The sequence below is a fragment of the Colletotrichum lupini genome, chromosome 2 (assembly GCF_023278565.1).
Source record: "Colletotrichum lupini chromosome 2, complete sequence".
Classification (NCBI taxonomy): Eukaryota; Fungi; Ascomycota; class Sordariomycetes; order Glomerellales; family Glomerellaceae; genus Colletotrichum; species Colletotrichum lupini.
The window spans coordinates 5,069,110-5,078,988 of NC_064675.1; the positions used below are offsets into that span (position 1 = coordinate 5,069,110).

Sequence of the window (9,879 nt, forward strand, 5' to 3'; positions counted from 1 at the left end):
GCCGTCCGAGTCATTGAGGTACAACGAGAATCAAAATTTGATCATTTGGGGCCCAGTGGTTACCACAATCTGCCTCGTTGATGGCTCTGCGTTGGTATGATTCCACTAGAAGTGAAAGAAATCTCAAGTGTGATGATATTGAGAATGTACGTCTATTTTCACTGACTTCGACAGAACAGGCTGACTTATCCTATCAAATACCTAGTCGATATCATCATGTCTCACAATTCAAAACAATGGCATGTCTTCTCACTGGGAAAGTCTGGCGATAGTCCAATATTGTAAAGGCCTTATTTCTCTCGATCTAATGAGAACGACGCATCTCTGCGCGAGCATAACATCGTAGTTATCGTATAGCTGGCTCCTGTAGCACTACTAATCATCATTAATTCTTCATCTAAACCTCTACTCGTGATTGTCACGGGAAGGGAGACTTGGGCTTGTCCATGGGCTGTAGTCCGAATATGTCGTCAGACTTGATTGGCATAGTCTGATCCTCGGAGTCAGCGACGACCTCACCGAACAGAAAGGCGTTGCGCTCCCTGCTGATATTCCCAGACGGCTTCTTGCGGTGTGCGCCTCCTGAGCTCGACTTGGGCAACTTGGGTGGTGAGGCGGACTGGGCAGACTGGTCTGGTTCTAGCATCCAAGAGAAGGAAGACTGGGCGAGGGTTGATCGTGTTGGGATAGGCGGTTGAGGTCGTTCCAATGGCTTCACACGAGGTGCGTCAGCTTTTGGGCTTGAAACCAGAGCTGACGGATGTTCTGCTGGTTTATCAGCGGGTGCCTCTTGTGTAATGTCCATGACGTCGGGAATGGCTGTTTTCGAGGTCGGGGGTTTTGTCTTTTCATGCTCATCCAGAGACAATGTCGAAATGACGCCTGCCACACTCTCTGCAGCAACCGCCGCCCCTAGCACAGCACTGTCGTTCGCGTCTATTTCCATCAGGGTCTCGGTATTCGCCTCCTCCGGCGGTGGGCTGGTAAAGCCCTCCAGATTTGGTACTTCAATCGTCGGGTCTTCCAAGTAAACCTTTACAAATTGCACCTTGGCAGCCGCTACCTCGACAAGCTCCAACATCTTGACCTTGTCTTCTAGATTAGTAGTAGCCAACGACCTGAGACTTGTCACTGTCTCGTCTAACATGTTGGCCAGCAGTTTATTCCGTTGCTCAATGGCAGCGATGGCCTGGGCTGCCGAGTCATCGCCAAGCAATTGCCTTGCCATCCGAGGAGGATAGCGTACTTCGTTCAGCCCTTGCATGTTTCTCTTGATATCGCCCATGGCGTCTCGTACTGCTTGGTTGATGCCAAGTTTCTCGCCTCGCTCTAAAACGCTTTTGGCTGCGCCTTGAAAAAGTGCTTCCACACCACCTTGCTGTTGAATAAACCTACTCGCAGACGGAATTGGTGACTGGCCACCCTTGGTCCGATTTCTGAAGGATGAGAAAGCTTGGCCCATTGGTGTCGTGGGCCTCGAATTGCTAGCAGATTGTGTTGTACTGGGCATTTTGCCGGTGTATTTCAAGAGGAGCGAAACGCCACCTGAGACATTGAGGTGTGTCTTCAGATACATCGCATCATCCACAAATGTATGCGGCCCGTGAGGAGCTTCCGGTGCCGGGTACTTGAGAAGCAGTTGCAAACAAACGGAGTAGTCCGCCTCGAGCACTGGCATTGATCAGCATCAGTGACGTTGGGTTATCCTGAAAAATACTCACAACTCCAGCGGATGCGAAGAAGCATAGCGACGCAAATTAGATCGATCAGACTGAGAGACGAATCGACCGCGAAGAGGGTATCCCACAGCACGAGCGTTTCATCAAAGGGAAACTCCCGTCCAAAGAGGAGACGAATCCAACGGCTGCAATGTGTAAGTCGAAAGTCAACGTGGCTGGATACGGTTCAACTCACATTAGGAAGATTTGTGGCAGAATTTCAATGTCTTTGAGATGGTTCGCCAGCTCAGGATCGACCTTGGCCAAACAAACCTCATGTATGTGCTTGCTCTTCTCGACAATGGCCGATGTTTCCACCCGGTCTTTGGAAGCAGACGACATCGCTGCCCTTGAGATCGAGTCTTGGACTTCATAGAACGCCCTTGCCCTTTCCATGATCTTAGAGAATAAGGCAAATGCGTCATGCTCAACGTACAGAGAGTCTAGCATGGCTAGCATTTTCGTATCGACATTGGTGCCAATGGGCGAGATAGCCGCGGCATCAAGCGCGTCCTTGTTAACAACAAAGAGGATGGGCGCAAGAAGTTCATGCATACCCTGACGATACCCACCACTATTGGGATGGAGCTTACAATACACGAACAATGCATCAATAATCATTGTCTGCGTCTGCTCCTCTTGATAGAATGGCTCATCTGGCAATCGGCGAACGTCTTGTGCAATCTCGGCCCTAATTATCTCGTCCTGTCGAACAGTATTCCACGGTGACTGGATAACATGTGAGTTAAAGATCTGTAACTGAGACACTGGCTTCATGCTGCTCACCTTTGGATCGTCCGTCAACGGATCAATGGCGACTTGGGCCAGCTCCTCGGGGTGCTTGATGAACTTCAAGAAGTGATCTCGTCTTTCTAAATAGAAACTTCGCGATTCGGCAAGCTGAGGCACCCAGTACGATGATGGAACGTCTGGCATCAGCAAGAATGCCTAAGAAGCTGTCAGCTCCAAGTTGAGATGAAATCAACTTCCAAGTTCACACCGACCTTCCAACAGATTGATCGGAGTCCCGAAATGCACGGACTGGAAGGCCCGTTATATCTGACTGCATTTTGCAAGTCTGACAGATTCCCAGCATGTTTTAATGTCTCGGTCCATCGTTTCCTATGAGTTGGATCAGTCGGTGAACATGATGTCACAGCTGGGATGGTGCGACTCGCACTCACTGGGCTTCATCGAGCGTCCTCATCTTATAGAGAAGAGGCAATGCTCCCCTGAGACCTGCAAAATACAATCAAATAGAAGCAGCGGGACTGGCATCCCAAGGCTTCGAGGATCCCAAAGCTTCACCGCGATAAGAAGAGATCAGGTTGGCGATGGATTGGGATGTAGTTCTTGTTGTGGTTGGAGGTGGCTGGAGTGGAACAGGGCGATGGCGGAAGCTTGGGCCAAGCCAAAGTACCGCTCGTCGTACCTGATGAGGTAAGAGAGCCCAGAAACTGCGATGGAGGGGCAGCGACAGAATGCAGGGGTCTGTGGCCTGGTGTGGGGCAGCGGGGCACTGCGAAATCTGCGACCGCCTGCCCAATTAAAAAGTACCCCGCGATCGGTCCAAGTCATGTCAGTGCCAGTCGCCGGACAATTTTCGTGCATTTACTTTCTGAGGGTGACTATTTTATAGCGAAGTTTTTTCCTTCATTGTGTAAGGCGTGAATATCCTCAGAAACTACCACACACACAAATCTCAAAATGTCCGGACTTGACACGTACAAGACGCCCCTCGATGGCAGATATGCCAGCGAGGAGGCCAAGAAGCTGTTCTCCCAGCGCAACCGTCACTCCACCTGGAGACAGCTTTGGCTGTGGTTGGCCGAGAGTGAGTGAAGAAGTCTCTCTCGCAGTGTCCGGGTGAAACTCATTGCTGATCTCGCTGCTATAGGCGAGAAGGAGCTTGGCATCGACGGAATCTCTGAGGAGGCTTTGGAGCAAATGAGAGCTCACCTGACATTGACCGATGAGGACTTCAAAGTGGCTGCCGTTGAGGAGAAGAGACGTCGTCATGACGTGGTGAGTAAATTCGTTCAATTTTGGGTAAATACTTCTCATGATGTTGACCGGCTCTTCACAGATGGCTCGTAAGTGGTTTGGGCGTAGGCTCTTACACGGATCATGATGAATTATTGACATATTCGGTCGCAGACGTTCACGCTTTCGGCCAAGTTGCGCCTGCCGCCGCTGGCATTATTCACCTCGGTAAGAATCCAGTCAATTGCGCGATGCGCGTCATCTTCCTTGTACTAATCTTATGTATAGGGGCGACGAGCTGCTTCGTCACTGTAAGTTGGCTTAAGTCCTCTCGCATTAAGGGAGCCGCCTTCCATGATTCTGGGACACTTTGGAACAGATAGAAAAGTCTCCGAGACTTTATTTGGAACGAGGACTGACATAGTATACTGCAGGACAACGCAGAGCTCATCCTGATGAGGTAATGCAAGAAATATGACTTCAGAGGCTAAGAACTAACACCCAACAGAAATGCTATGGACCTTCTCTTGCCCAAGCTGGCCAAGGTCATTCACAACCTCTCTCAGTTCGCTCTTCAGCACAAGGAGTAAGTTAAGGCTTTGTAGAGCAGTTGGACCACCACGACTCCTTGGACGATCCGTCTGCGAAGTCTTCCGTCTCAAAATAATGACTAACACAACCTACAGGCTCGCAACTCTGGGATTCACCCACTACCAGGCCGCACAGTGAGCCTCCACCCTGTTCCTGCACAAGTAACACACACTGAACTCCGTCCAGACTCATTACCGTGGGACGCCGCGCCGCACAATGGATCCAGGACTTGTGCATGGACTTGAAGAACATCGAGACCGCGCGCGAGCGTCTGGCCTTCCGTGGTGCGATGGGCACCACCGGAACCCAAGCTTCCTTCATGGAGATCTTCCAGGGTGACGGTGCCAAGATCGACAAGCTCAACGACCTTCTCTGTGAGAAGGCTGGCTTCTCTAAGACTTACGACATCTCAACCCAGACATACACCCGCAAGACCGATCTCGACGTCAGCAACGCTATTTGCGGCCTGGGCGCGACTGCCATGCACATCACCAATGACATCCGTCACCTCGCCCACTCCAAGGAGATGGAAGAGCCTTTTGGTGAGTGACTGATAGGCTCTCCTACCCCTGAAGCCCTGCATACTCAAGGAACATATAAGTCGAGAGTCCAAAAAGGGGGATGCGGCTTTTGTTTGAATATCGAGCTGACAATGTCTCCAGAGAAGGACCAAATCGGTTCTTCGGCAATGTATGTTTAAGTCCTAACTGGCTTGAGAAATGATATGCTGACTTCACCACAGGGCGTACAAGAGGTAGAAACATCCCGCGTTTTCTCTTCTCCCTATTTCGTCCTTATAGGGGCTCAACAGATGGCACACGTCTTCACACTGGATGCTCGCACAGGCGGCCTTAACCAGCGACCAAGACACATTTCAACGAGCTGACACCACTACTAGAAACCCCATGCGCAGCGAGCGCATCTGCTCTCTCGGACGCAAGGTTAGTCGACTACACAGCGTGGAAGAGTATTGATGCTGACACCACCTAGCTGCGCTCTTTGCCGGCCAACTTCGCGGATACGTACGCGGACCAGTGGTGTAAGTCACTCAACACCCCCGGACCCCCAAGTGATTTTTTAACGTGCTAACACCTGGCCAGTTGAGCGCACGCTCGACGACTCTGCTATTCGGAGAATAGATATCCCCGAGGTAAGTTGACTCCACTGGAAGTACGGAGACGCGGCGCTAATCAGTAGTAGATGTTCCTCTTGGCCGGTGAGTTTTGAGCGGCTCTAGACGCCACAGCCACCGCTCTGCTGAAGAAGTTGTGCTAACATGCCTAGATGCCATCCTTCTCGGACTCGACAACGTCACGTCCGGCCTGGTAAGTCCTTCTTCTCCACGCCTTCAGACTGGAAAACACCACGCTTGCCTACCCCAATCACTATGGAGTAAATCACTTACAGTTCACAGGTCATCTACCCTGAGGTCATCCGCGCCCACGTGATGGAAGAGCTCCCCTTCATGGTAAGCCCCAAAACATCCCCTGGAAAGTATGTTAGTCGCGCACAGATCGGCTACTAACCATGGCGACAAAAGGCAACCGAGAACATCATCATGAAGATCGTCGCCAAGGGCGGCTCGCGCCAGGAGGCCCACGAGGAGATCCGCGTTCTGTCCCACCAGGCCGCCGATGTCGTCAAGAAGCAGGGCGGCAAGAACGACCTCATCGAGCGCATCAAGGCCACCGAGTACTTCAAGCCCGTCTGGGACTCCATCGACCAGCTCCTGGACCCCAACCTGTTCACCGGTCGTTCCGCGACCATGGTCCAGCGCTACTGCGGCGAGGGCGGTCCTGTCCAGGAGCAGATCAAGCCCTACGCCGAGTACATCAAGAACACTGGCGCTGCCGAGCTCAACGTCTAAGTCGAGGTGGGCTGTATCAGTGTAGTATGTTTTCTCGGACGGTGACCATGGCTGGCAATCAAGTCGGCTCTGAGTTGGGGGTTCACTCGCTTTAGGTTGATATGAGAGGGGATGAAAAAAAGCGCTTTAGAGGTCTGGCTGTTCATACGGCTGCCGCACGTGCTACCAAAAATCGTTTATGATTGCGTCTCGCAGGAGAAACAGGAAAATATAGACTGGGATTTACGGATCGTTGGAGACCAAGTGATCTTTATTATCAGTGTGACGCTATGCTAAGAACATGAAAAGTATCACAAGGTAGTCAAGAAGGTGACAACATAAAAGGCACCAAGCAACATGATCCACGGAAATTCTATTCTCTCTCCCAGAACAACTACGCCCACCCCCACATGTTCTCGATATTGTTACACCAGTCCGCCGGGATCCCGCAAAAGTTCTGATCGGCGGCCGTCGGCGCCGCGAAGCACTTGTTGCCGCCCGACTTGTTCCGGATGCACACGTACCCGACGGCCGTCGGGTTCGGCCACGCCTGCCGCAGCTGGCAGTCCGGGTTGAGCGTGATGGTCGTGCCCTTGTCGCGGGAGTACCACTGCCAGGTGTTGCAGCCGGGCGAGAAGCGGAACCCCGTGATGGCGTCTCCGCTGGCCGTCCTGTCGGCGCATTGTCCTCCTGCTTGGACGGAGACGGCCATGGCCGCTGCTGTGGCGGAGAGGAGTGAGGCGAGACGCATCTGTGTTGGGTGATTCACGTGTTAGTTATTGGGGGGTTTTTTTTTGGGATGGTGTTGCTTTTTCTTTTCTCATGTGTTCTTGCGTAGAAGGGTAGGCGGGAACTGACTGTGAAGTTGGGTCTGCTTTATGGTAGGCCTTGGACTTGAACGATTTTCAAGACTAGGTGGGGATCAACGTAGAGGGGACATCCGTCAAACGAGAGCAGTTGCGCTTGTCGACAAGTATATATGTGCGTGAACGAGATTGGCACGATTGGTGTTCATCCCATGATTAAGACGAATAGTCGACTCTTGAATTAGAGTTGTAGGTCTTGAGTTACCACAATTACCCTTGAATGGGTTCCCTAGAAATCAACTCAAATACAAATCCTTCCTTGAGTCGTTCGTCGTATATTCGGAAATGACGATCCCCCCTTGCTTGAGTCGTGTAAGTGGTTGGAGCAGAGGCGTAGCCAAAAGCTTAATTGATCGGTTGCGCGCCGAATTTACCTTATCCACGCTCAACTCAAAAGTGTAAAAGAAACCGTGCTCACGTTTCCACTGCCCAACCTCATTAGAGAACAGCATACCGGTTGGCTTGTTCGCGCGAATACGTGGGAAACCGTCAAACTTACCACGCTAATTACGAGGTCACTTGTCAGCCTCAACAACCAACCCACCGGCTGCCGAAGTGTCCGACGGAAGTCGAGACTGATCATTAAGGCCGATGGGGCCGATGAAACCGCACTCGGAGGCTCCGTAGTCAAATTTCCCCCAGTGTGTCTAATTGATGATTTTAAGTATAGGCTCCCATGATGAAGCGAGTATTACAGCCCTGGGTCTAGTTTGGAAATTTGGTTGCCACTTTTACTAAAGCTTGTTGTATTATGAACTTCAACTCTTCGAGTTGCGAGCGGCTCGTACCTTTTACAAGTGAGGATCAGCATTATAAGTGACAGGCTGAAGCGCTCAGCATCCACATCTATAACCCCGATGTCTTCCTTCCCCAGCTGAGCCAGCAAGACCTCTCTCCAGCTCACGACTCTCATTTAAAAAGGCCAACTCTCTCACATTCATTACATCTCAAAGAGAGAGAGACACACACAGCAACTACATTCTTTTCGCAATGAAGCGGCAACACGTGGCCCTACCGGGCCTAAAGTCCCTGGCCGCCGTCATCCTCGTCGCCCGCGTCACCGAGGGTGCCAAAACCTACTGCGCCGACCAAAACAACGTCGTCGTGGCGGACGCCAACTGCGACGGCACCAAGCCCGCAGACACCTTCTTCATGTTCTTCAGCGAAGAGGACTCCATCCCCGTCGGCAGTGCCGTCGACCCTCTCAAGACGGATCTGTATGACAGCGCCGACCCGATCGAGAGACAAAATGCCAGGTTCCCATTCGAGGTTGACGAGGCCAAGTTTGAGACTAGAGACATGGAGCATAACGGGTTCGGAAGGCGAGCTTGTGGAGGTAATGGTGGTGGTAGAGTTGGAGGCGGATATATTGGAAGGCCCATTGGTGGTGGCTACTATGGTGGTTGAAAGTCTTGTCTGTTTGAGGATGAAGAGCGGAAAGATTTGAGGGTTTCAGGACCGATATTATACCACAAGATGCTTGAAAATCTCACGGAATCCTGCCACTGTTTGATATTTGACCTTATTTTCAACGATGCTCCACAAGACTTCCGTCAGTACGACTTCCGTCAGCTTCTGGTAGCTGTGAGTGCGATCTGACCTCAATTCGAGGTTGATTCTCAGCCATGCAAGACTCACTAAATCTCCGTGCCTAATCTAACGTTTGAAAGCCGCCAATGGTGAATGAAAACCTTGAAAGTGTGACTCTTAGAGCTAGGCTTTTCGGACAGCGGTTTACCATGGCTCTCACACGACTCTCCCACGACCAGGTTCTCAGAACACAAGATCCAAAAGCTCCCTCTGGCCAGCCCCCCATCCCAAGCACCATATTGTCATCTCTCAGAACTTCATAGAAGAACGAACGTCGGAACGAAATTAGAATGGAAACCAAGCTTTCCCACACCCCTGCATCGCGCTTTCGCATACTGCCGATCTCCGAAGTGCTCGCCAGGTGAGTAAGTACCAACCAAGACCCCACGGGTCAACTCATCATAACAATATTTGGCTCGCTTCTAATGCCCAAATCCCATCGGAGGTGTTCTCGTGGCCAAGGCATCATGGAATCCCGGCGTACCTATCTCAGCTACGGGCTTCTATCTACAGTATCGGTGAGCCTGGAAGATAATCAGAATCCACATGACATCCCAGAGATTGCTATATAAACTCGAATCCCAGGCCCATTCATACAGAACTTCACCAACCAACAAATGATGTAGGATGTAGGGCGGCGTCGGAGTTTCTGCTGTCTGTTTCAACAGTTTCCTAGTTCCTTATTCATCATCGTTTCGAACACCGCCCAGATTCTATATACCGACACCAAACCCCCTCCGCAGTCTGCCTCAGATCCAACCTCCGGCCCTCCTTCCTCTCCGCCCGTCAGATGATATTCACCTGTGAATACACCATAGTCGATTATCGATGCTAGAAACCACACCGAAATGTAAATTCACTAATCTCACCTTCCCCATTCATCTGCAAAGGCTACTCTTCCTTGAACACTCAACAGTTAGGAATGTATATATATATATATGGAACGCGCGAAATCTCAGCTGGGCCCTATGAAGAGGAATTCGGCGGATGCAGCTCCACAATTTGCACTACGGATACATACACAGGCTACATCTGCCCGATTCTGGCAAGTGACACACATACCGGCACCATGGGATATGATTGCCACCACCATAATCAAAGGCGATCAAGAAAGGGGGCAAAATTAAACCATAATTATAGGCCTGACTGATATATACACATTATCCGCTCGACCACTACTAACACGTCGACATCCACAAGGTTTCCGTATCATGAACAAAAAAAAGCATACTTTGTATTTCCTATTCATAACGCCATTCTCTCCATTTCCCCAGTTCAGGCCCCC

General features: G+C 51.0%; 5 protein-coding genes across 5 annotated transcripts; 3 read left to right on the forward strand and 2 right to left on the reverse strand.

Moving 5' to 3' along the window:
• Positions 1-10: 10 nt before the first annotated feature.
• CLUP02_03851 (WD repeat domain-containing protein) lies at positions 11-3,329 on the reverse strand (the record flags this gene model as incomplete). Its single annotated transcript, XM_049282868.1, has 10 exons — positions 11-161; positions 254-364; positions 423-1,671; positions 1,722-1,864; positions 1,915-2,666; positions 2,723-2,840; positions 2,903-2,957; positions 3,027-3,070; positions 3,103-3,209; positions 3,276-3,329. 10 exons carry the CDS (start codon positions 3,327-3,329, stop codon positions 11-13), a joined length of 2,784 nt encoding a protein of 927 aa, XP_049140011.1.
• A 96-nt stretch (positions 3,330-3,425) lies between these two features.
• CLUP02_03852 (adenylosuccinate lyase) lies at positions 3,426-6,159 on the forward strand (the record flags this gene model as incomplete). The annotated part of the gene is made up of 18 exons (XM_049282869.1): positions 3,426-3,552; positions 3,616-3,743; positions 3,805-3,811; positions 3,876-3,929; positions 3,990-4,012; positions 4,136-4,161; positions 4,210-4,287; positions 4,388-4,426; positions 4,479-4,834; positions 4,955-4,982; positions 5,035-5,046; positions 5,104-5,233; positions 5,283-5,331; positions 5,393-5,442; positions 5,493-5,508; positions 5,577-5,617; positions 5,707-5,760; positions 5,833-6,159. 18 exons carry the CDS (start codon positions 3,426-3,428, stop codon positions 6,157-6,159), a joined length of 1,545 nt encoding a protein of 514 aa, XP_049140012.1.
• Positions 6,160-6,532: 373 nt separating this feature from the next.
• On the reverse strand, positions 6,533-7,587 carry CLUP02_03853 (uncharacterized protein; the record flags this gene model as incomplete). The annotated part of the gene is made up of 3 exons (XM_049282870.1): positions 6,533-6,889; positions 7,379-7,429; positions 7,504-7,587. 3 exons carry the CDS (start codon positions 7,585-7,587, stop codon positions 6,533-6,535), a joined length of 492 nt encoding a protein of 163 aa, XP_049140013.1.
• A 407-nt stretch (positions 7,588-7,994) lies between these two features.
• On the forward strand, positions 7,995-8,411 carry CLUP02_03854 (uncharacterized protein; the record flags this gene model as incomplete). Its single annotated transcript, XM_049282871.1, has 1 exon — positions 7,995-8,411. The coding sequence occupies one exon, from the start codon at positions 7,995-7,997 to the stop codon at positions 8,409-8,411; it is 417 nt and encodes a 138-aa protein (XP_049140014.1).
• A 69-nt stretch (positions 8,412-8,480) lies between these two features.
• CLUP02_03855 (uncharacterized protein) lies at positions 8,481-9,401 on the forward strand (the record flags this gene model as incomplete). The annotated part of the gene is made up of 5 exons (XM_049282872.1): positions 8,481-8,588; positions 8,675-8,835; positions 8,897-8,955; positions 9,040-9,112; positions 9,263-9,401. The coding sequence occupies 5 exons, from the start codon at positions 8,481-8,483 to the stop codon at positions 9,399-9,401; spliced, it is 540 nt and encodes a 179-aa protein (XP_049140015.1).
• Between the last annotated feature and the right edge of the window lie 478 nt (positions 9,402-9,879).